At 40.4% G+C, this 26,588-nt stretch overlaps 2 protein-coding genes across 3 annotated transcripts in view; one reads left to right on the top strand and one right to left on the bottom strand.

The window, feature by feature from the left end:
• nbas (NBAS subunit of NRZ tethering complex) overlaps window positions 1–17,098 on the bottom strand; it is a 168,951-nt gene extending 151,853 nt beyond the window's left edge. For both annotated transcript variants that reach the window (XM_039781403.1, XM_039781404.1), the window contains exons 1-9: window positions 16,905–17,098; window positions 16,414–16,465; window positions 15,738–15,774; window positions 12,939–13,016; window positions 12,168–12,215; window positions 11,057–11,100; window positions 5,361–5,494; window positions 3,856–3,989; window positions 2,221–2,319 (exon numbers count right to left, since the gene is read on the bottom strand). In XM_039781403.1, coding sequence (XP_039637337.1) covers window positions 2,221–2,319; window positions 3,856–3,989; window positions 5,361–5,494; window positions 11,057–11,100; window positions 12,168–12,215; window positions 12,939–13,016; window positions 15,738–15,774; window positions 16,414–16,465; window positions 16,905–16,997 — 719 coding nt within the window. In that variant the 5' untranslated portion in view covers window positions 16,998–17,098. The remainder of the gene's footprint in view (window positions 1–2,220; window positions 2,320–3,855; window positions 3,990–5,360; window positions 5,495–11,056; window positions 11,101–12,167; window positions 12,216–12,938; window positions 13,017–15,737; window positions 15,775–16,413; window positions 16,466–16,904) is intronic.
• Window positions 17,099–17,196: 98 nt separating this feature from the next.
• ddx1 (DEAD (Asp-Glu-Ala-Asp) box helicase 1) lies at window positions 17,197–26,316 on the top strand. Its single transcript, XM_039781405.1, is given in 26 exon segments — window positions 17,197–17,348; window positions 17,469–17,520; window positions 17,675–17,738; window positions 17,820–17,849; window positions 17,970–18,066; window positions 18,289–18,336; window positions 18,478–18,561; window positions 18,679–18,762; window positions 18,851–18,927; window positions 19,016–19,088; window positions 19,203–19,279; window positions 19,369–19,483; window positions 19,772–19,910; window positions 20,658–20,718; window positions 20,852–20,950; window positions 21,127–21,216; window positions 21,756–21,944; window positions 22,153–22,204; window positions 22,385–22,531; window positions 22,700–22,791; window positions 22,881–22,953; window positions 24,639–24,689; window positions 24,800–24,900; window positions 24,994–25,089; window positions 25,429–25,549; window positions 25,700–26,316. Coding segments are annotated over 26 exon segments (2,259 nt in total). The 5' UTR covers window positions 17,197–17,332; the 3' UTR covers window positions 25,831–26,316.
• The last annotated feature ends 272 nt before the right edge of the window (window positions 26,317–26,588 follow it).

The following is a 26,588-nucleotide window of genomic DNA, read 5'->3' as shown; positions in this document are numbered from 1 at the left end:
AAATTATTATTTCATACCCAGCTACTCACCTTGCCTTTTTTTTTTTTACCTCTATGCTATTCCCTCTGTTGCTGACCCAGTTTTCACACAGGGATCATTAAAGTTTCATCTCATCTATCACTTGGCAAACACTGGACAGTAGCTGCCAAAATCCATCAAGCTGCCAAACCAAGCTTCACCGGCCTCACTAAATCTTGTTTGGGCAGACTGGGGAAGCGTGGTGAAAACAGTAAGGTCACGGGTGTGAGCCAGACATAATTAACCGAAACCTTTGAATGCTATGTGGTCCGGAGGGCCAAGGACACTTTAGACTGCTATAGTCAATTCCTGCAGGTGTTGCATTAAAATGATTGGTTCACTTATTCCAGAGTAAGACAATTGGCCCCATTCCATAATGTAACATTTTATGCCTGTGCAAGAATGTCTGCATAAGAGCCTTGTATTTCTTCTTTGTTTTCTGTTGTTCCCAACTGATATTTATGGTACACATTTCATTATGTGGTTCTGTTAACACGTGTTTTAACTGTACAACCTGTCTGCAAAGCAAATTTTAAATTTTAATGGTAAAGTTTCCCTAAGTTATCTGTAATTCAGTAAATTCACATTATGTTGTAGCACAGAGATCAATATAATACATATTTATGAACGTATTGACGGCACGTTGGCGTATACTCATATTGCCCCTAGATGTCAAATGATGAAAGCGTTTGAAATCACACAGCCACTTCCAAATTCAGATATTTGAGATGTACATGGCATCGTGTAGCATCATCTGAAAATGGGTTTAAGGATGAAAATTGATTCAAAGGAGTTATGAGGATGTCTCAAGATGTTTGAATATAAATGTATGAACAACACTCTTGATGAAACACTGTTGTAATAAAAGAAGGCTCAGACTGCGGAGGCCACAAGAGAAAATACAAATCACTAAGGTTGTCAAGTGAATGCGGCAGGCATTATTTACGCTGCCATTGATAGATTAAAAGATACATGCTTTTTTATATTTAACTATATTCTATTATTTAGAAAGTCACTCTAAACCCTTGGGCTGGCAATATCATAAATTAAATCAGTTATTAAAAAGGGAAGCATATTAGATACTCTCAACTCCTTGGAGCCACATAGGTTAAATGAGTCATCAAAAAAATTGTACAGCTTGTATGTCTAAACTACATTATATCTCTATGCCTACAGGTGACTGAAACCCCACCTGATACAACCGCTTTCCCTCCCCTCCCTTATTAAGACAGGTATATTTTATATCTACTCAGTAAACAGTATCCAAATTTTGTAATTTAACATAATGTATTATGTGTTATGTATAGTATCCTTTTTCTTCTAATGTATATTTTCTATTGTTTTTGATTTGATATGGATCTTATTTTGGGGATATTCATGTACTTCATGCACTTTATGATATTTATGGTATCTAATGAAAATGTATGTATTCTGGGTCTACTCATCCTCTGTCAACTTAATTGTATTTCATTATCTTATAGAAATGGAAATGTAATATTTATATCTAATTTTGTACAGTCTAATTATAGTTGCTATTGCCTACTTCCTTGCTATTGTTGACTTTTTGAAAGGCATTTGTACTGGGGAATGTAAACCTGTTGAATTCTCGGCTAATCAGCACCGGATTATTTAAAGGGGACGTGCTCATTTTCATTTTTTTTTATTTATTTCGCAGTCTACTAGAACATGTTTACATGCTAATGTTAAAAAAACACATAATTTTTCTTATACTGTCCGTTTGAATATACCTGTATTCAAGTCTGTCTCTTAAAAAAAAAAAAAAAAAGCCCACTCTGCTCTGATTGGCTTGTGAGAAAAACACGACGCACCTTTGCAAAGTAGTTCTCAATGCACACGTAGCACAAGTTCTCAAGCTGTGGGTGGAGCCAAACCTGAATGGCTTGTTGAATCCCATGTTTTCTGATCTAGGCAGCCCCTGAAAAACTGACTGGGTTGTCTTATTTCACAGTTTGTGGGTTGGTAGGCACTCCCGATACCCACATGTATGTGCACAAGCACTGAAAAAGTGAGTCGCCTTTAAAAGACACACCTGATGGCCATCAAGCAAAAAGCGATTCTAATGAAGCAACATGCAAAATGCGTTGTTGGCTCCTTTTTCTTTTTAATGTAATCTGTTAGTGTCTATCCTGGTGTGAGCTTGAGGTTGAAAAGATGTTGGATTGTTGGCAACAACTAACTTACCGGTGGCCAGGGTGGTAAATAGCAGAGGTGATGCCGTGGGAGTAGTGAGCGGAGAAACTGAAGCTGTGGTTCTCTTGGAAGTTCTGATTGGTCCCCACACTAAGAGAGAGAGAGGGAGAGGTTGGTCATAAGACAAGCCACCTATAATTAAACTCTGGCACATAAACAATCAAAACATGAACACTTGTGTGCAAAATGTTAATGGTGCGACAAAGCTGTTTTGGGAAAGATGACAGAGCAATTTAAATCCCAGCCTCAATCAAAATGAAACATGGCAAAATATATAATCTAATTTAAGTGGGCAATCTAAATTAGATTGGTACTAGAGGAGACGTCGTGTAATTTGTGTGGGCATATCTCTTTGGGGAAATGTTTCCCTGCAGTGGAAACTGCACGGAGAGAAGGAAAAGAAAAGGAGGATAGAAAGAGTACAACACAGTTCAACTCCCTCCAGAAGGTGTTTATGCCACTGTAAAGCGTGTGTGTGTGTGTGTGTGTGTGTGTGTGTGTGTGTGTGTGTGTGTGTGTGTGTGTGACAGACACACACATAAAGAAGTGCTGGCACAGACCAAGAGAGAGAGTAAGAGAGATTACTTACTGTCAAGCCTCAGCTATAATTCTGAAATTCTAATTCAAAGTGTTTGAGCAAAAATATTGGAATGCAGTCATATGAAAAGGAGTGAGTGTGAGATCCATTCTGAAAATGAACCTTCAAAAACAAACCAGCACCCTCAGAGTAAATCTGGAGCAAATGTCTCGCACGTCTTAATTACACACACACACACACACACACACACACACACACACACACACACACACACACACACACACACACACACACACACACACACACACACACACACACACACACACACACACACACACACAAAATGTATCTGCCTGTAATAGAAAAGTAAATCAGCATTTTCCTCTGTGCACACAGAACTGAAGGAAAGTCATGCGCAGGATGTCGTCTGATCGAGATTCAACACACATGCACAATCTCACCCCGTGTCTTGGAGTGTCAACACACCAAGGCTTGTTGCGACAGCGGCAATCATACAGAATGAAATGGGAAATCTCTCAAATAATGCCATATTAAATAATAATGCCAAATTGATAGGGAAGGTGCAGGCAGCCATGAGGAAAGCACACACGCAGACTCACTGCACAAAATCAGATGTCATTAATCAAATATTCAAAATGTGTATTTGGATTGGCAAGTAGGGGAATTGCTTTGCAAAGAGAGGTATCACTCCCCCTAACGTTTACACATAGACAAGCATGCAGCATCAAATCTTACCATAAATAGGGTGTCGTGTCCTAGAAAGGTTAGTGTATACAGTGCATGCATTTAAATCAGATGATACTAAAGCAGCTGAGAAAATCTCCAGAAATGGGACAGCTACAAATCAATTTTCTTGTGTGTATTTAAATATGATGTTGGTTGAAACGTTTACAGTGACAGTATGTTGTTATTGTGTGTGTAGATTTTGACCTGCTTCCTCGTTCTTCTCGTCTCTTTAAATGCGTTGGTTATTCGATTTACGGTGAGTTTTGGAAGGAGGCAGAAAAGGAAGTAATTGGGCCGGAGTTTCAGACCACCGAGCCTATCATAAACAAGGAGTCTCTCACCTGACTAGGTAACTCTTGAGCCCGCCACCGTATGTGATAACGAGCAGCTCGGCTGACCACTGGGCGCTGGCTGTGTACTTCAGAAAGATCAGGCCCGCCACTGCACAACTGAAATCCCCAGGAAAACTCACCGCCTGGTACAAGATAGAGATGAGAAAGAAGAGTCAGCGGCGGTGTGAAAGTGACTGAAGTAAATGGTAGAGGAAATCAAAAGAAATATGTATTATTATCTATGAGTTTATGCCCCCACCAAGTTTTTACAGACCAAACAACAAAGATACATGACAACAGCGGCAACTGTTAAAGAATATAAAATAGACAGAAAAAAAAAAGATTAAGAAAGAAAATGAAGAGACATGGAATGCAGGGAACAAACGATAAGAGACAAAACAAGTGAAAGAGAGATAAGGGAGGTAGGGAAACAAATTTTAAAAAACAAACTCATCTATGCATACTTTCTGTCAAATTGATGTTTTTTTAACCTCCAGAAATAGCAGCAAGTCACCGGTTTGTGCACTTAACAGTGACAAACAAGAGAAACAACACAGAGGGGCTGCTGGTGTAAGTGTGCAAACACACATACTTTAGATACATAACAAAGTAGAGTTGCACTAAAGGAATGAAGAGATGGCTGGGGTGAAAGGACGAGTGTCTGCGCTCATCGCCTCTGACAGGGCCACTAGAGAAACGGAAGAAATGATGGATAGAAATGGAGGAATGATAATATGTAGCACACAGAGGGCAATAAAGGGAGGGGGAACGGCATACTTGAAATGGCAGCGTGAGGAGAGCTACTGAGAGACAGACATGCAAGAATGAGAGACATGCTTGAGGAGGGAAGGAGAGGAGAATCTAGGGAGCAGCACTCGTGTGAAAAATTAAAGAGAGGAGGAGGTGATGAAGATGAAGAAGGAAAGAGTGGGACACTATGAGCAAATGGGGAAGAAGAAAGAGAGATGAGACAATGAATGAAGAAAGCAGGCCTGACAGACAGTGGGTGAGAGTGGGTGTCTGACATGTTTTCTTTAAAAAAGGTGACAGGCAGCTCAAAGTGCCCAGTAAATGTGAAAGAAAAGCACATAACCCAACCAGTCTGGAGCCAAGATTGTGGATGTCTGATTCCCTCATAACTGTGTCACTGTAAAGTTACAAATACGGCCAAATCTGCTGTAGCATGTTAGCATTTAGTAAGCATACGAAGCTGCATGATCCAATTTCTATTAGATAGTTTAATTAATCAAAACAGAATCAGGCTGTACAGTTCTTTCAAATGATACATTAAGGAGAGTTTATGCATTAATTCATATGAGATAAATACACGTTGCAGCTGAACCAATCATCTAAGAAAAATGTGGAAATAAATGAAAAAAGATCTAAGTTAGTGCTGAGTTTCCATATGTTACGTCTGATTGATGCACAAGAAAAACATTTTAGACACAAAGGTAGCTTGAAGGGGGAATGGGGTTGTTTGATGACGTCAAAGAGGAGGGGACTGGCACGGTTACCGGCGGGATGACGAAGAGTTCGCTGCCCATGAGGTCGAAAAGGCGCACGGTGCCAGTGCTGTCGGCATAGGCAAGCAGGGTGCAGTCATGGCTCCATGCCACCCTTCGCCATTGGGGGTTTGGGTCCTTTGGCACTGCGGCAGATGAAAGAAAAAAAATAATAAAAGACTAGAAAGCTCATACCAAACAGAGAGAGTGGCAAGAGAGCCGCGGATTTCTTATTAAACCAGATGAGAACTCTCTCTGCAAATAATCCCTGGTGTTCTGTGGTGTGCTGATGATGAATACAGATGGGAGAAGAAGGATGAAGTTAATGCCATACATCAACACAGTGTGTGTAAGGACCTATCCAATTCATCTATGAAGCATAGCTAAAATAATACATCTCAATAATTATTTCTCAAAGACACACGCACACACACTTTCCCACATGCAATGAGAGGGAGAGAAAGGTGGAGAGTGTGAAAGAGAGGCAGAGAGGAAGGGGGGGGGGGGGAGTGGAGATCATACATCCAGCTTTTATTGAAGTATAGGCTACTGTTTTACCAATCTGCTGGCTCAGCAGTGCTGTGAGTGTAACCATATCGCTGTGATAAAGCACATCCCTGCCTGCTGGCACTTTCTCAAGGCTTCGTTGTCATACTTCCCTCTGATGGAAGAGCTGGGTGCAGTCTGGCAGGACTCCGATCTGTTTTGAATACTTGCTTATGACATATTGAACAGTATGAGGGAAATAGGGTGAGACCTGTGCACAGTCTCTGTGCATTGGGTACAAGAAAGCTGAGTAGTACGACATACATTGAAGTGTTAAACATAATATCCCACCACGGGTGCAGTGTCTGCTAAGCAATAAAAGGTATGAAAAGGAAGTTATGTTTTTGTTGATATCACATAACGGCGCTATTGGCGTTTATTGTATTGTATTTCCAGGCTGAGGAACGCTGCTGCAACCCCTGGTGGGCAATACTGCAAACGAACGGAGGCGTCGGATATTGTATGACTAGAATTTTAAATGAAGAACAAAGGAGAGAAGTGGGAGGCGAGACAGACATGGAGAGGGAAGAGAATGAGAGAAAGAAAGGCGCCAAAACAGGGAGTGAGAGAGAGAGAGAGAGAGAGAGAGAAGGAAACAATGAATCCGGCACCCACTGAGAGAAATAATAGCTCCCCAAATTGTAAGGCCTAAGTATCAGAGAGCACCTCGAGAAGTAGGCAATTTAACACACCTTTGAGACTGTCGGCTGAGAAGGAGAACATGGAGACATTATGTGAGCCATAGGTACCAAGCAACTCCTCTGTTCTCTTCTTCTTCTTTTGCTTCCTATTGTTATCTTTTTTTTTCTATTTCACTCTCATGCTGCCTCTCCTCCTATCTCGCTGCCATTATGAATTGTGTACAGTATGTTATTATGTAGCAGAAAGGGCTCCATTTCCACATAGATGGCTTTTTTTGGGGCGCTGGAAAATTGGATGCTACTGTCCTATCCTGTTTTTTGTGTGTGTGTTTTTTTTTTTTCTTCTAGCGATGGCGGGGGCAGAAGTTGGGGAGAATTACACTCAACGACCCGATAGAAACCTTCTATCTAAAGCCTCACGGATGCATTTATCAGAGCTCAACACTTATGAATTATGTACGGGGGTGGGAGACGACTCCACTGTAATAGGAGCCGACAGGGAGGGGGGTTGGGGGGGGAGGAAAGAGACAGAGAGTGATACACAGGTGTGGATGCACAGAACGCTTTCACGCACGGGGGATGCGTATGCACAAGCGCACGCACGAGCAAGAAATGCAGTAGCACACACGCACGCACACTCCTCCATTAAAAGCAAATGCCATTAAAGGCAGGATCACAGCAAAATCCATTAGGACAAATCTCCGTGAAATGAAATGAAGTAAAAGTAAAATGAAAAGGCGAGATGAAATGGAATGAAAAAGAGGAGGGAGGCCGAGGTTTATACACGCCCAGGGGCTACTGTTATCCACACTATGAACCATTAGAACAACGGCACACAATGACGGCTAGCCGGAGCAGAACAAATGTAGTGTGAGACAGAGAGACAGAGAAGGGGTGAGAAAGATGATGAGAAAGAGAAAAGGAGAAGGAAGAAGGCAAGAAGTGGAGAAAATATTAACAAAACCCACACAAGTGTCATTTTGGGCTTTTAACTGTGCTCTTGCTCTTGTTACTGTGAGATGTTTGGAGCAGTGTGTATGTGTTTGTGAGCGAGTGTATGTGCAAAAGATGTGAAGACAAAACTGAACTCCCTTGTATTTTTTTCCTTCTTCTTTAAAGTGATCCACTATAGAGTGTTAGTGATAATAGCTTCTGTCAAATTATTCGGATGGCTTTTGTTTTTGTAAAAATATTGAACAATCCTGGTAAAAGTTGCTGCAGTCTAGTTGTTTCTTTCAGCCAATTCATTAAGTGTCCTCTGGTTGGATCTGTGGGGGAGACTGCGGACGTTGGTTTACATTGCTGTCCACCAAAGTGTATTTTTTGTTGCTACTACGACTTGATGTCTTAAGTCAGAAATGTATAGATTATAGCAGTACACATAGTGGCTCTAAACATGACTTGGTTTGTTTTTGGCTACTTGGGGGCAGCACAAAAAGCTGTAAACACATAATTAAAGCTGCAAGCAACGTTGGACGAGCCCTCGCACCTCTGCGCGCATCGGGGTTACTGGTGGACGCTGCTCCTTGTGACCGTGCATTTGCGTGCCACTCAGACACTGCAAATCGTCACCAATAAAAAGGGAACTCCCTGCTGAGTTCAATGATACCTCACACAAGACTCCACGTCATACAGTTCATTAGCTGTGAAAGGGGGCGTGGCCAAAGCTTGGGGTCGGGGCAAACCTTTACCAATAAAAAAGGAAGTCTCTGCTGAGTTCATTGATACCTCACATAAGACTCTACCTTAAACGGGTCACCAGTTATGAAATGGGGCATGCTTAAGCATAGGGGGTGGGCCAAACCATCACCAATGAATAAGGAACTCTCTGCTGAGTTCAATGATACCTCACACAAGGGTCTACATCAAACGGGTCATAAGTTATAAGAAAGGGGGCGTGGCTACAGCATAGGGGCCGGGCCAAACCATCACCAATGAATAAGGAACTCTCTGCTGAGTTCAATGATACCTCACACAAGGGTCTACATCAAACGGGTCATAAGTTATAAGAAAGGGGGCGTGGCTACAGCATAGGGGGTGGGCCAAACCATCACCAATGAAGAAGGAACTCTCTGCTGAGTTCAATGACACCTCACACAAGACTACCTTAAACAGTTCAAATGTTATGAAAGGGGGCGTGGACTGAGTGAGTGGGCGTGGTTAAAGTATAGGGGGCGGCTCAGTATCACATGTAGACCACACATAAGTTTCATGTAAATCGGATGATGTTTGTCATATAAGGCTGATTTCCTGTCGCTATGACCAAAAGTCAATTTTGGCCTATAAATGTCCTCAGGCCTGGACCCTTGTCCAAATTTCGGCCAAACTGGACAATGTACACTAAAGTACAATAACTTCTTTGTTCATTGATAAAAAATCAAAATGGCCGCCACGCCCACACCGTTTGACGAAAAGTTTTTCTTTTAATAACTTTTCATCTTTAAGGTGTTGAGATGGTACAGACCAAATTTGAAGTCCATCGATTAAATCTCTAGGAGGAGTTCGTTAAAGTCTAGCAACTTGACTTTTAGGCCTACTTCCTGTTGCCACTAGGGGGCGCTATGACTTTGAGCCAATATCGGCCTTTAGATGTCGTGAGGGATGGACCCTAATGAATCCTGAAAAGTTTTGAGCCAACTAGATGTACACTCAAGTTACACCGACTTCCTGTTTCGATGGCAAAACGCACAAAATGGCCGCCCCGCCACGGCCATGCCCTATGACGAAAAGTTTTTTAATAACTTTTCATCTTTAACGTCTTAAGATGGTACAGACCAAATTTTAAGTTGATCGGATGTAATCTCTAGGAGGAGTTTGTTAAAGTATGACGTGGAAATGGCCAAAATCGCACTAATTTCGAACTTTCAATTCAAAATGGCAGACTTCCTGTAGTGTTTAGGGTATGGCTCCAATGAGCTTTTTTGTACGTCTTGACATGCTACATATGTGTACCAAGTTTCTTGAGTCTACGTTAAACGTACTGCAGGGGCTCAATTATTTTAATTTTCCAAGGGGTGCTAGCGAGCCATTTTTGTGCGTCTATTCCCGAAACCCTTAAAATACGTCTTGATGCGACCGCAAATTTGGGGGAGTTTTTGAGTATGTTAACCCCTGAAAAAGGCAATTCATTTGCAGTAATAATAATAATTCCTTCAGTTTCAATAGGGCCTTCGCAGCTGTCGGTGCTCAGGCCCTAAATATGCAATATGCAAATATATCACCTTTTTTTTTATGATGAGCATTAGCTAACATTTACACATCCAGCAGGCACAGAGCAACATTATCTTTCTTTAGGAGTCATGTTTCTGTCTACCTGATGAACGTAAGTCCAATATTGAAGGTTCTTAAAACTCTGTTTTGGTCTCCACCAACTCCTGCTGGAAATATCTGGCTCTTTAAATGCTCCACTATGTTCACGAGCTACTTGCTACTGTCGGCTGTCTGTTTGGTGCTGAGCAGGTAGTTTACAGTTTGATTTATCTGAGCTTTTTGCTAAAAGCAGCAGCATGTCGCAGCTGGAAATGTGGTTGATGAGAGTGGTGAGAGGGAACAAAACAAAGCTATGGGTAGGGCTGGGCAATATATCAAAATGATATCGATATCGTGATTTGAGACTAGATATCGTCTTAAGATTTTGGATATCATAATATCGTGATATGACATAAGTGTTGTCTTTTACTGGTTTTAAAGGCTGCATTACAGTAAAGTGATGTACTTTTCTGAACTTACCAGACTGTTCTAGCTGTTCTATTATTTGCCTTTTCCCCACTTAGACATTATATCCACATTACTGACGATTATTTATCTAAAATCTAAGTGTGAAAATATTGTCAACCCTAGAATATTGCCGCAATACCGATAGATAGGTATTTGGTCAAGAATGTCGTGATATATGTGGCCGGGTTGGCTCAGCGGGTAGAGCACATATACTGAGAGGTTTATGCCTCGACGCAGAGGTCCAGGGTTCGGATCCGACCTGTGACGATTTCCTGCATGTCTTCCCCCTCTCTCTCCCCTTTCTCACCTAGATGTCCTATCAAATAAAGGTGGAAAGCCCAAATATAATCTTAAAAAAAAAAAATGAATATTGTGATATCTGATTTTCTCCCTATCGCCCAGTGCTAACTACTTTTTTCTGTATCCCGCATTACAAAAAAATTTTTACTTGCAGAAAGTTTGGCCGTCACCATGTTTAAAGCAATTAAAGCCAACACAGCAGGCCATTTTAATAGCTAATCAAACAATGGAGGAGATTCATTCTCATCAGCCACTACAAGGCGGCGTATAATGAGTGACAGCGTAGGGGATGAGGGTGATTATCTGTGTTGCTATTCTCAGTCCCTCTCACACATTCCAATTAGCCACCGTGGTTGATATTTCTCTTTGAAACCAACTCAAAGGATGTGTGTAAAAACAAACAGGCTCACACACAACTATAGATACTTTAAATGAAGACTACAGGTTAAAGAAAATGTTGTGAACTATAGTATGTGATTGATAAAATGGGGGGGGGGGGCTTACCTTGGCACTTCCCGATGACTGAGCCAAAGTCATCTCTCACAGACCTGAGGAGCAAACACACACACAGATAGAATTAGAGGGGCAGGAAACGTGAAAAAGCAGTGGCATTACATTACACTGCACAACAAGGATACACACACCCAAGGGTGGAACCATACACACTCTTAGCCTCATATGACCTGGTATGAGGTGGGTTATAATAGCCACTGATGGCCTGCCAACTGAAGTAGCTCAATTGATCAAGCAGACAGGGCCTTGAGAGTAGGCAGTGTTTAGACAGACTCTTAAACAGAGCTCAATGGATAAGGCCTTGAGCTGACTTAACACCCACTCACACCAACAAATGCCATAAAGCAAGGCGATAAAACACTCTGTGATTAAACAACAGTGGTGCAAACAAAGGACACAAGAGAAACCCACACTATAAAGCTGAGGCATAAGAAGAGAGACTTGATTGCTCTCGATTACAGCTGGTCAACCACAACACAATTCTGAGTGCAGTGAGCAACAGAAACGTACTCAGGTTTTTACATATTGATATGTGCATGAAAATGACTTCCAATTATGCAGAGGGTCAAGCGGAACTAAAGCTTCACAGCCATTGAACTTGCCTCTTGTTGGCCTCTGGAGAGCAAGACATATTTGTATACCTGCATCATTGCTGTTGATTTTCATTTCAATTTTGCACCATTTAAAAAATCCTACATCGATGTCAATATTGAATTTTAAATTTTTTAAAAAAAAAAAAAAAAAAAAAAAAAAAAAAAAAAAAAAAAAAAAAAAAAAAAAAAAAAAAAAAAAAAAAAAAAAAAAAAAAAAAAAAAAAAAAAAAAAAAACATTTAAAAAAATTTTTAAAAACACACACACACACACACACACACACACACACACACACACACACACAGGTATTTTCAATTTGTTAGCATTCATTTTATGTTGTCTGAAATGCCATAAAATGTATTGTTTTGTTACTGATGGTATTGTATCTTTAGATACAAGCAGAGACTGCAGCTCTTTTTTAAGGGAGATGTTATAAACCACCCCATTAATTAAAAAGGCTCTGGCACAAAGAGAAAGAGTGCCGACAGCGGGATAGAGTTCAATAATTACCTAATCTCCACACACTGGTCCTGAACCACTGCCAACAGTTTGCCATTACTGTGGAGAGAACAAGAAAATGGTGAGGAATAAACAAGAGTAAGAAAGAAATGAGAAAGAACACAAAGAGAGTAGTGGATAAGAGGAGTAAAAATCAAAGTGAACAAATGTCATTATGACAGAATTTTTTTCTATATTTTTATTTATTTGATCTAATTTGGGGATGAAATGAAGACCATCTAGGGTGATTAAGGAAGATAAGAATGTGTATCTAGTAGGGCAGTTTGGATGGGAGATAAAGACTGGAATAAGAGCCCCTGTTGGATGGCTTACAGAGAATAAAAACAATAATAATTGGGAGCATTACACAGAGCAAAGATAGTTTCAGCATAGGGATTGAAATGAGGGGAGAGAGAGTTAAGGGCAGACAGAAACCAAATGGAAGGATCAAGCACATCAAACCAATGGACATCTGCAGCATCATTTGAGAACGCCGTCTTACATGGTGGAATCGATAGCCAATTAAAAACAGCCTTTCCATTTGGTTTGTCGGTTGTAATGAGTACAATTAAATGATTGGTTGAGGGCATAGAAAAAAGGGAGATGAACCATAAGAGAGAAAGGCTAAGTGCATGTCAGCAACAAAGTATCCCACACTCAGGTATTGATCACAAAGAGAAAGAGAGAGAGAAAAAGACTGTGTGTGTGTGTGTGTGTGTGTGTGTGTGTGTGTGTGTGTGTGTGTGTGTGTTGTATGTGTGTGTGTGTGTGTGTGTGTTGTACCTTGCAAGCACCAGCTGCCAGTTTATCTGCTTGTTGGCCAGGCGGACAAGACCAAGAGGCAGAGACGAGCTGGAAGGGCTGATGTTTACATAATCAAACACAAAAATCAGAAAATCAACATATGAATAAGTGCTGAACAATATTCACCAAGTGTCTTAACATCATGGGGGTCCTTTTAATGGGGCGAAAACGCTCCCAGCAAAGAGTTTCCTCTTAAGAACTTTTAACTAAGCAGGTAAGAGCAACTTTTACTGAAGGACTGAGAGATCTCCAGACATAAGAGAAGCAGTGGGGTAGACCCTGTTGCTATGGATGACATCACGCTTATTCACTGTCACATTGTCTACAGTGATTGGTTGACAGGGAGTCTATATCCATGACATTCCACTTCCGGGATTGCTCTCGTTCTGCTGGCAATGTCACTCTTTTCGGATGTCCATTTTCGGATGTCCCGTTACCTTCCGCTTTCTTTGTGTTGTAATTTTAATCTCCCGTCATTTTATGAAGACTATGGTTAACTGTTCCTCAGATCTCGGCAGGGTAAATCCAGACATCTGTCCAATCTGAGTTTTCTGTTATACGACTAAAACAACCCTTGAACGTACACATGTTCCGCAAAGACAAGTTCCTTCATGAGGCTATTTTGCAGAGGCACCGTGGCTCTGCTCAGCGCTCAGCGCCACCCAAGACGACTGTGATTGGTTTAAAGAAATGCCAATAAACCAGAGCACGTTTTTCTCCCATCCCGGAATGCTGTGTGGACTAACCAGACCATCCTCCGCAGTGCTGTGGAGGAGGGTCTGGCAATGCGAGACTAGTTGACAGGTGACCGGTCTGTCGGTGAATGTGAAACTAATTATTCATCAATACATAGGAGAGCTAGATTAGATAATATTAAATTAAAAATACAAAAATTTAATTAAATTAAACTTGAATTAAATAATCCCAACAATTCAGTTAAAAAAAAACTTTACATAAATTAAGTTAAAATAAAAAATACTGAATCAAACTACATTAAATGACATCATATTAAAATCAAAGTTACATTAAATTTTGTTAAATTAAGAAAATAACTGAATTTAATTATAATAAAATAAAAAATGAGATGAAATTAAAATAAAGTATATTTAATGTAACTTACATTGAAATAAATATAAAGAACAAAACAAATTAAAACAGATTTATTTATTTTATTTAGTGATTATTTAATGTACACTTAATGAACTGTGGATCTGAAGAGCGTATATTTTTGGTTCGAGGAATAATTTCCACAGACATCTGAGATATTTCAAGTTCACCGGCTCTGCCAACTGCATTTTCCCAGTGTCCAAGTAGTGGAGAGTTTTTTAAACTTCCATCTCTGGTGTTTTCGGGTTGTTTCGATTCGTTGCAGAGCTAAATTTGATTCTTACTAAAATTGCCAGAAGCTTCTGTTGAAAATGAAAATGTTGAGGGCAGTTTGCCTACTCTGTTTGGTAATGTCTAATTAAATCCCTGATCCCTTTGTCATCCACAAAAAGAGAAGGAGAACTAGGAGATGAGCATGGCTAGAGGAGTTCTTAAATATTTAACGAGGTTATTGATGGTGCTAGCTAACCACCTGCTGAGAGGATAAACAGGCCTTGGTGCTAGAGCATTACAGAATTGCCATTGCAGGCCACATCTAGCCGTCTGTTAACAGGCTCCAACAGATACCGTGCAGTAAGAGCAGGGTGAAAGAAACATACATCTTGAATACAGGAGTGTGTCTATGAGACTTTTGTGCTGTACATTTCAGGAAGTTCAAGTCAACTAAGCCAAGCAGGGTCTCTGTCAAAGTGTAGTTCTTTTTTTGTTAGGCCTTTATTATATAGGACAGCTGAAGATGTGAAAGGGGAGAGAGAGAGAGGGGGAATGACATGCAGCAAAGGGCCGCAGGTCGGAGTCGAACCTGTGGCCGCTGCAATGACTGAGCCTTTGTACATGGGACGCACGCTCTACCAGGTGAGCTATCCAGGCTCCCCCAAAGTGTAGTTCTACTCACGTCTGTTGCAAATAGATACATATAAACTTCCCTTTTAATCTTAGTTAGGGAAGAATTTAAGACTGCCCTAAATCTAAGCTAAAACATTATTATTGAATGCCCTCATATGATGTAATATTGCATACAGTATAACATGACCAAACACAAGCACACTTCATTTCCAGGACAAAAATCTATTTGTTTTAGCTTTTTTGTCATGTTTTTTTCGATTATAGCTTGTCCAAGCATGTGGAAAAATAAACCTTTCTAAAGGATTTGCATTAACGGATACTGCTGAATATTGTTACATATACATATATTTTAATTTTGGGTTTAAATCTAAAAGCATATGCTCATTAAGAAAAACTGAACTAGCATGAACATCTGATAATTTAGAATCTCAAGTAAAAGTGCTCGATCTATGTCTGTTTTAAGTAGCTTAGTGTTAGTGCTGCCTACCATGACACACATCACTATATCCTTTATCCAGTATTAAAACAGAATGATTTTAAATGGTAGACAAATGTCACCAAGACAAGCATTCTGAACAAACTGTGTACATTTTATCACTTTGTTTTGTAGTACATTAGTACTTGTCCTTAAATCAGATTTCCTTATTCAGTGCCAGAAAAATGCATTCCCATTTCTAACTGTAATACAAGCTTGCTTGCAAACCATAAGTAATAACTGTGCTTTTAATGTAATGTAGTTAAACATTTACGTATTACTGTAAGTCACACATCTTTGTTTTAAAAATCATACTACTAATAACCACCATCAATCCCAGATGAACTTACCTGTACCACAAGTAGTGCAAGATTAAGCGGAATGGCCCTGTAAGAAATACATCACAGTATGTAAGAATAATGATGATAACTGTCATAATGAAATATTGTATTGATCATTGTGTAGGCTGTCTGTTGTCACATCCTAAATTAAAATCAGAAACTGCAGTCAAAGGACATGGACCTGAAAAGCAGTCTCTTTACTACGATCTAGGCAAAAGATCTAACTATACAAAACTATAGCACCTTGATCTACTATAGACCTATGATCATGTTCATCAGTGACTCTGGCACCTCCTACTGTAGGACTTGGGGAAATCTGTTTTCTTGGTTATAAAGACAGTCTGTTATCATAACAGGCATGACAACATAATCTTGACTAAGTAATTATATATCTGTGACCAGATGTCAGATTGAACTACAGTAACTCCAACAGAATTGCTGGCCTACCGGCAACCAGCAACACTGCTTGGTGCCAAGCCTACATCGCATTCTGGTAGAAGCAAACTCCACCAAGACACATATAAAGTGTTGATGTGTTGCATAAGTGGGGTACATTGATTGCTAAATTTAAGAATGAACACACACAATTTGGAACATGTCATGGTTATGTCAGGTGCTGAATATATATTTTGTGATGAAGTAAAGGGCCCCTTTTTGGCATGCAGAGTATAAAAACAGAACTTACCTGTCACTGCTTTTGCAATAAGTGATGTGTTGTGCTCCTTGTTGCCTCGCAACTGCAAATGTTAGAAAGTGGCAGGTGGGTTTGTCAGTTGTGTCGGGTCACTCAAATTAAAGTGTCAAGGCTAAGCTTCCCTCTTTTTGCTAGGGTAACTTCATTCATGTATGGCAGCGCCAAAGTTAGTCGAGCAGCCACATACTTTTGGGCTATAGCTAGCTAAAAGGAGCAAATTATGAATGTTGCCTTATAAATGTAGCTAACTTAACTGCCCATTGCACAAGTGACTATGATGAAAAATGAAAACTACACTATATGTCAATGTGAAATGAGATTATGATGATTTAGCTAGCAATGTAACGTTAACAGTGTATGCTACGTGGCTTTGAGCGGCTGACCCCATGCAACTGATTAGATTTGACTTTCGATGGCCATTTTTACAAATAAATGTTCAACAACACTAAACTGAAACGAGCGGAAATAGAAGTCTGACTAACCTGAGTGTCCGTCTCTGCCGGCCATTCAGTAATGACAAGTAAATCGTACAAAATGTTTTCATCTTCGCCTTCAATCAGGCTTTCTTCAGCCATGTTTACTTGAACAGGCTGTCAAAAGTCTACGGCAAGTAGCACTGGACAAGATATATCAGGGAACCGCGTTTGGAAAATGTAGCGAACCGCTCAGGAGAGTAATAACTTGACTTTGCCTACTATAGTATGATAAAACATTGAAACATGTACTTCTGTAGTTCGCCCCAAAGCGATGTGTATAGTAAAATATTGACCGTATTTTAGGAATTATCGTTACCGGACCGGTAGTTCACTAACCGGAACCAATGACATACGACTACCTACTAAACGTGCTGCACCGAGCCGAACATTCTGAACACGTTTTAACATCCGGTTAATTTGGACTCGTAGCAGTAATGGCAGCGTTTTCAGGTAAGAGTTTTTATCAAATGCTTCATGTTCACGTAGTATCCTTATTTTACTTTAATTCCAAACATTTTTTAAAAGGTACATGACCGTACCGAACTATTAAATATGGCTTTTGTTCAACAGAAATGGGGGTTATGCCTGAAATCGCGCAGGCTGTGGAAGAGCTGGAGTGGCTGTAAGTCACTACAAACCTCAGGCTGGGATGCTTGTTCGGCAATGTTGCTATGTCATGCCTTTATTGTGATTTCTGTCCATTTTGTTCTTACCTGTTACTTGTTGCTGTAAGCCAGTTGATACTGAACTGATGTATTTTAATCATTGGATTTCAGGCTACCTACTGACATCCAGGCAGAGTCTATTCCCCTCATTCTTGGTGGAGGAGATGTACTTATGGTAAGTGTACCTCTTTGCTTGTCTCTGACACAAAATGTTTACCCTGCAAGTTTAACATCTCATTTTCTTTTCTTTTTTTAGGCAGCAGAAACTGGTAGTGGCAAAACAGGAGTAAGTTCTTGACAGCCACTCAGTTGTAAAATACAACTTTACCTCTGCAGTTTGCATTTAAACATCAGGCCAAGTAACCTACAAAAGCTTAAGTTAAGTGTAATACTTCGTCATCCTCAGGCCTTCAGTATCCCAGTGATCCAGATTGTGTATGAGACCCTGAAGGATCAGCAGGAGGGCAAGAGGGGCAGAGCTTCCATCAAGACTGGAGGAGCTAGTAAGACCACTTAACATAATATTGTGACTTATTTGGTTGCAGTCTGGGTGTTTTATATGCCAGGTAAAACATGCTCATAAATTTGTTCCGAACTCCCTGGTTTAATATACATAGTCAGGCCAGTATCATAACTGAGGATCCTATATAATACAATATGTATGAAAGCAGTGGTTTGTGCTCTGTAGAAATTTAACCTGCTATGTTTTTTTTGATTTGGCTCAGTTTTCAACAGTTGGCAGATGAATCCTTATGACCGCAGCACAGCCTTTGGTAAGAGGAGAAAAAATAAGCATGTAATGTCAAATACCATCACTGGAGGACAGTCTAAACTGTTTGAACGGCAACTATAAATATTCCAGCTTTGTTCTTTGACTTCGCTCCTTTTGACTCTTTTTGTTTTTACCTGTACAGCAATTGGTCCAGATGGACTGTGCTGCCAGAGCAGGGAGTTTAAAGAGTGGCATGGCTGTCGCTCTACAAAAGGGGTTACCAAAGGTAATTGAAACTGATTGGGATTTAAAACCAGACAAATTAGGATTTCAAGACAACATACATGAGTTATACAGGAAACCAAATGGTTACCTGGACTTGTCCATGTCTTTCTGTGTCCAGGGAAGTACTACTATGAAGTGACCTGCCATGACCAGGGTCTGTGTCGCATTGGCTGGTCCACCAGTCAGGCAGCCCTGGACTTGGGTATGCTCCTCTACTCTTCACAATCTCCATTCTGTAAAACATACAACTTCTTAAATAAACTGTCTTAAAAAGATTTCTTTCTTTCCAGGAACTGATAAGTATGGTTTTGGTTTTGGTGGGACTGGAAAGAAATCCAACAACAAGCAGTTTGACAGCTATGGAGAGGTAACAATTAATGAATATTCAGATATGTAAACAATTGTGAGGATACTTTTCAAACATGTTTTCTCTTTGTTATCTTGCCTCTTTGCAGGAGTTTACCATGCACGACACTGTCGGATGCTACTTGGATCTAGACAAGGGCCAAATATCCTTCTCTAAAAATGGTGCTGTCTCAGTAGTTATGATTCTCCCTATCATGATTATGTACATCAGTGCTTGGTGGTAAGAAGCAAAGTTACTCATATTTCTTGCCCCTTCTCTCTGTTTTCTTCTTTCAGGTAATGACCTGGGTTTGGCTTTTGAGATCCCTCAACATGTGAAGAATCAGCCCTTCTTTGCCTCCTGTGTGCTCAAGGTATCTCATCAAAATAATGGCAGAACACAAACCCAACAGGTGCCAGATTTACACCATACAAATTGCTCTTTTGCTTATCTGTGTGCCAGAATGCAGAGTTGAAGTTCAACTTTGGAGGAGAAGACTTTAAAAATGCCCCTAAGAGTGGGTTTGTTGCCCTGAACCAGGCGCCAGAGGGCCACACAGTCAAATCTTCTCAGGCAGGTGTGTGGATGCAACCTCATTTCAGGTGCAGCAAGAAAATATACTAAATGTGATCGTGAGATAGATATCATACACTTATCTACGTAGAACCAGAGATAATTGGATGGTTACACTAGATAATGTATTTATTCTTTTCACAATAAAAAGCCTGCTTTTGATAGATATTTTGAAAACAAGGTACCAGAGCTAAATCTTTTTTTATTTTATTTTTTACCAACTCATCACCACAACTACAATGCCACGGTTATATTCCAGTGATGAATAGCTGCCTTTGCTCTGTTTGTGCAGGCACTGCCAAAGTGAGTCAGGTGAAAGCATCATCCAACGCGCCCAAAGCCCTGATCATCGAGCCTTCTAAAGAATTGGCCGAACAAACTCTCAACAATGTGAAGCAATGTGCAAAATATGTTGATAACCCCAAACTCAGGTATGAATATAAAGAGCTGGTATCAACATTGGTTGGCATGAATATTTTGTAAAAACCATGAATTGTGCAGAAAATCCATGTGTAGTATATGTAGGTGCTTTTGTAAACTGATGATATTGACCTAAATCACCTAAAGTGTTAAACTTTAAGCTTGATTTATACTTCTGCGTAAAATCTACACCGTAGCTACGTACGTAGTTACGTGGAGACACGAACCTACACCAGATCCTACACCATGGCCTGAAAAATTTTACTACACGCCACGGCGACGTACGTCACTCGGCCGTGTCTTGGTAGCGCTGCATTTTCCCCCCCCCCGACTCATTTCCTGGTTCGCTTTCTCCATCAACAACATGAAATCAAGAAGACGGTTAACTTTTCCTGCTACAGATTTCGCACCTTGGTCAGAAAGCTCAGGGGAAACACTTTGTGTCTCTACTCGCTCTGAAGCTAATCACCGTCACTCTCTCACTTTCTCCCTCGCTCTATCACCCACTCCCCACACACACGCCGGCTCGACGCACACCCCAACGCACAAGTATAAACATCAGGCCACTTACATAGGCTACGGCAAAAGCTCTGCATGGAGCCTCCGCAGGACCATAAATCAAGCTTAAGTCATTGCATGCTGCACTTGCATATTCCAGTATATATGTAAAACTTGTTTTATACCAGCAGATGGAGCCAGTGTTTAATATCAAATGTTTACATCAGTATATACGGTAATTTGTCGACGTTTCACTACAGAGAGCTGTTGGTGATTGGTGGTGTGGCTGCCAAAGACCAGCTGGCTGCTCTGGAACAGGGGGTACGTGACATGGACGGTCTCCAAACAAACATTTATTAAACACAGAGTTGAAACTGTTTTAACTAACAGACATCTTCTTTTTGCCTTGTTTCCTTTTCCTGTTTTCTGCTTCTTTATGTCATCTTATAATTAGATCGACATTGTGGTGGGAACACCCGGCAGACTGGACGACCTCATATCCACTGGGAAGCTCAGTCTGGCCCAAGTCCGCTTTCTTGTCCTGGATGAGTGTGTATGTAGCCTACAACACATCTAGAGTCCTTCCTGTTACATCAGAAGCATTGATTTATTTTAATTTTTTTCCCAGCCCGCAAAGTACAGATACTGTTTTTGTAAATGGTTGATTCACATAGCATAACAATCCCTGAAGTCACTCACTTTTTTGTCTTTGTTCTCTGCGTCCCTCAGGACGGCCTACTGTCCGCAGGCTATACAGACTTTATCAACAGGATCCACAACCAAATCCCTCAGGTCACTTCTGATGGCAAGAGACTGCAGGTAACTCTTAAAATAAATTGCATGCGTGACAATAAACATTTCAGCGACGACAACTAAGACCACCTTAAACGGTAACGTAGGCCCAAAACAACCCACTTAACTGACAGTCGGAGCAGTCGTGATGCATTTTCTGAAAACTTTTCATATGCGGGGTACAGCTGGATACATGTAAACGAAGCTCTCTGGGGCTTACCAGCTAGCAAAGCATGTAGCATGTAAGATCAAATATGTTATTAAGATCGGGTAAGTCCAAGTGAACTATGTCAGTTTTGTTCATGTGCATCAGCACATACTATATATTTGTTGCACATTCTGCACTCAATCCATTCAGCCTCTTTTTTTTTTTTTTTTCTTTCTGTTAAACAGCTATTTTGCAAATTTCTTTTTCTGTATTTATAGTTGTTTTTTTTATATTAATGTTCAATACGTTTGTTTATGTGTGCACCACACCACCAAGGCAACTTCCTGTTACTTACTTGACAAAAAACCCTTTTCTGATTGTTCAGACTTATCTGATCAGTTGACATCTTCTCTTCCAGGTGATTGTGTGTTCAGCCACTCTGCATTCGTTTGATGTAAAGAAGCTGTCTGAGCGTATCATGCACTTTCCCACTTGGGTGGACCTGAAGGGCGAGGACTCTGTCCCTGAGACTGTCCACCACGTGGTAGTTCCTGTCAATCCTAAAACCGATCGCCTCTGGGAGCGCCTTGGCAAGAACCACATCCGGGTGAGTCCCTTACGTCGGCCCAAAGGCGCACGTCATGGCGACCTAGTCTGAGTAATAAGGGGGGGGAAATGCAGCGGGGATTTGCTTTGCTGTTGAAGCATTGTGGAGGATTCAACACATTTTAAAGCTTGTATGTTGTTGTTTCTCTCAGTTTAGATTATTTAGTTGACAAAGTGTTTCTCCTTTTGTTATGTTTCGCTTTGGATAGACTGATGAAGTCCATGCCAAAGATAACACCAGACCAGGAGCCAATTCTGCAGGTGAGAGCACATAGGGAACACAGTTTGGACCATCCCTCTAGTTTGATGTGTCTTTGAGGGGCATCTCCGATCAATGTATATTACATAAACAACAACAACACACGTATATATGATATAGTAATTTACTTCTATGAATAGTCATCATGATTAGGAACATAAATGTGTATGTGTGCGTTTTAGAAATGTGGTCAGAAGCCATCAAGGTGCTGAAGGGCGAGTACACAGTGAGGGCCATCAAAGAACACAAGATGGACCAGGCCATAGTCTTCTGTCGCACCAAGATTGACTGTGACAACTTGGAACAATACTTCATTCAGCAAGGAGGAGGTAGGAGGCATTAGTTCCACTTTTCAGCCGTCACTGGACAGACGTTTTAAAAGTGGGAGCATACCATTGCAGACACACACTTGAATAACAACCTAATCTACGTTTGACTTCTCTCCGTGACAAATTCAGAATCCTTCCTCAGTATTGGTCTCTTTTTTTTTTTTTTAGGTCCGGACAGTAAAGGCCACCAGCTTTCCTGCGTCTGTCTCCATGGTGATCGTAAGCCCAACGAGCGAAAAATTAACTTGGAGCGCTTTAAGGTAAAAGAACAACAGCTTAATGATGCCCTTTTACAAATTACAACCATGTTCTGTCTGTCGATATTTGAAGATCTTCTTTGTGTTCTCAGAGAAAAGAAGTAAAGCTCTTGGTCTGCACAGACGTAGCTGCCAGAGGAATTGACGTCCACGGAGTTCCTTATGGTAAATATATTTGATTTCCAATACAGAACCTAGTTTTCTACTTACCTTTACAACTGCTGATTACAAAAGTCTTTTTATAGGGGTTCTGGTATTCAATACACATTTCCGTTCCAGCTATGTATAGAACTACTTTTTCCATGAAGTGAACATATTAACAAAAAGAGGAAAAAACACAGCAGGGATCACACTATACACACACTTAAAAAAAAAAAAAGACAGACATACACATAGGGCTGCAGCTATCGATTCTTTTTGTAATAGATTAATCTAGCACTTTATCGATCGATTAATCGGATAATTTTTCTTTTGCATTTTTAAACAACCCAAACTAGGGAAAAAAAGCAATATTTTCGGAAAAAGCAACATTTGTATTGCCTACATTGCTTACAATATCATCTCTCAAAAAACTAAACATTAAGTGCATTTAAGTGCCATATTACATTGTTTTTAAAGATTGTTGAGAGAGAGAGAGAGAGAGAGAGAGAGAAGCTGTTTTTCCTCAGGGATAGTCAACGCGTCGGCTCATCAGATCGTGGTCACCACTACGTATTTTCTTGTCTTTGATTTTGGTAGTTGTTTTGTTTGTAGTTTCATCGTTCATATGACTCTGTGATTTACTTTAGTCGGTCCTCTTCGTGGAATGGATGATTAAGTTAGACGTCGTGCTATTATCGTGGTAAGCTAGTTTGATTTTGCAGTAGACACGCTGTACAGAGTTTTAATTACGTTTGAACTGATTCCAAACTTTGGACACTTTCTGTAGTTTTCTCCAGCCTGTCTCTTCTCTTAGCCCCTCGCTATTTACGCTCTAGCATGTGTCGCCAGCAGCAGACTGAGCCGCGTCTGTGCGACAGTAATAATGCTCCGTGCGGAAACAACGTCCATCAGCGATACCACGTTGGTAACATTGATTTAACGAAGCTTCGAGGCAGTCATTTTGCATCGAGGATTTTTTGTAATCGAATTATTCGAGTTATTCGAGTAAGTAAGTAAGTAAGTAAAATTTATTTATAGAGCGCATTTCACAGATATAAATCACAAAGCGCTTTACAAGGTACATACACATATAAGTGGGAAGAAAATACAGCATGACATGAGGAGAGACGAGGAGAAAAAGGCAACTCCCAGACTATGCCCCTGAATAGGGGTACAGTGTGGGAACAGGAAAAAAACACCTCAGCACATAAGCACACAAGCAATACATTTGCACTGCTGCACACCACATAACAGACACACGGAAAACTTCAGTAGGATTTCATGTGTGTCTGATTGAAATCATGCATTCTGGATCAAATGTGTGTGTGTGTGTGTGTGTGTGTCTGAGTGTGTGTGTGTGTCATCGAGGAATCGTTTCAGCCCTACATACACACCACTGTGCAGGCCTAGTTATATTCAAATTGCTAGAACAGGCTGTAGTCAGATCCTATGTTGTTAGTTGGGTGAGACAAAGTTCAGTCCACAGGGGTCCACCACGGCCAGAACTGGTTGCCATATGTTGATGAATCCCTCGAAATTGTCATGCAGGGTATGAGTCAGTTTTTCCGACGGGAGTATTTCCAATACTTTCCTATACCAATCGTCCGATTATATACAGTTTTCATTACAAACGAATAGTTTGCTGTATTTGGTCTATACATGTCCACCCTCTGCCATCAGTTCTCACAACTCTGATCTTTTTTCTCCAGTGATTAACGTCACCCTGCCAGATAAAGAATAACTATTCCCGGAGGGATTTTGTTTGTATAATCCCTTTCATGTATCAAATTCATCTTCATTGCAACCTAAAACTTTCATATGATATATCTTTAAATGTGTCATTATGATGATCATATGATTCAACTGGAAGACAATAAATTAGAATATTTAATACAGCTAAAATCATCACCTTTCCTTTCAACTTGCAGAATGGGACTGGCCATCTCCTTGGTTGCTATGGAGAAGGAGAAGGTCGGTTGGATTATAGAGATACACTGACAATTATTTTTTGATTACGCGTAGACTTTTGAAAATAGGTCAAATAGAATTTTTCTCTATGTGCAGGTGTGGTACCATGTTTGCCCGAACCGAGGCAGAGGCTGCTACAACACCCGGCTGAAGGAGGATGGAGGTTGCACCATCTGGTACAACGAGAAAGAGGTGAAGAAAGTCGCACACAAATACTTAATCAAGCTGAGGTAGCAAGTACAATTTGCTATTTGAAATACGACAAAGAGAGCGTTTTTAAGTGATTTGATAGGAAGCAGATGCATTTGTCATCTTGGTAGAAATGGCACCCTTGGGTTTGAAGGGTGTGTCTGATGTGAAATTGAAAACATTCATAGTCAAACCCTAGTGAGCGGTAATGTTTTGCTCTATTTCTGAAGCACTGAAAGCTCAAGCACACACACACTTTTGACCCTGTCACAATATGACATCATTTGTCACTAGCCATCGTGGACTCTCAATTCTGTCCTTTTCCCTTTCCTCTCACCACAGCTCCTGTCAGATATTGAGGAGCATCTAAAGTGCACAATCACCCAGTGTGAGCCAGACATCAAAGTACCTGTGGATGATTTTGACGGAAAGGTCAGCTATGGTCAGCGCAGAGCATTGGGAGGTATGTGTACGAGCATATTGCAAATATTTTAGCAACACTAGTAGCATGACTTTATGAATAGTTATCAATCATCCTGTACTGTGCTAAACATGTATTACATTCACTGCTTTTATGTTGAGCTAGACCAACTAAACTGTTGCTCTTTCCTAGGTGGTAACTACAAGGGTCACGTGGATATTCTGGCCCCGACGGTCCAGGAGCTGGCTAACCTCGAGAGAGAAGCCCAATCTTCCTTCCTTCACCTGGGATACATGCCAAACCAGCTTTTCAGAGCCTTCTAAACACACCCCAACTAGCACAACACTGTAGGCGGCACTGAATGGAGCAGGTCCACATGGGTTAAGATGCAACCAATAGGATAGTACGAAGTCTTTAGCAACCAAGCAACATTGTGCTTTTATTTTTCCAACATATAAACATAACTTGGAAATGATTTACATTTAATGTATACTACAAGGTGGCAAAATGCATTTCACTGCTAATGACAAACTTCTCTACAGTCCACGGGATAAAGTTCAGATTTAGTGCTTTGGAAGATTGTAAGCATTTACTATGCAGAACTCCTTGGCCTTCACTACACTGCTTGAAAGAATAGTATGGAATGGAATGGAATCCTTGACATGTATTGCAAAACCTAATTTGTTGGATTTTTGTGTTTTCTGATTGATACGGTTTAATAAAATATTTAAGTTTAAGAGTAATTGGCTAAAAAGTCTATGTAATTAAGTGGCTGTTTTCTTTCCTGAAATAAATTCATAGCCTGCTCAGTTTTGGGATCATTTTCTTATTCTTAATTGCTCCTCAGAAAGGAAGGACATTTATGTCAATTGTAAATCCCTCTTATGTTGAATTTATTCTGTGTTAAGAATTTAATTTACGAAATTCCAACATGCACCAGGAAAACTGTTCCATGAAAAATGGTTGACGCTTTTGATGATTTGTTTTAATTGGTATAATGTGCTTCAAGATAAAACTGGTCGTGGAAAAACGAAGCCATCACTAGGTGTATTTATGTTAAATCCCGTTTTAATCACGGACC

This window comes from Perca fluviatilis, chromosome 18 (assembly GCF_010015445.1).
Source record: "Perca fluviatilis chromosome 18, GENO_Pfluv_1.0, whole genome shotgun sequence".
Lineage (NCBI taxonomy): Eukaryota > Metazoa > Chordata > Actinopteri > Perciformes > Percidae > Perca > Perca fluviatilis.
The sequence above is the reverse complement of the archived record's forward strand: the minus strand, read 5'-3'. Positions and strand labels throughout refer to the sequence as shown.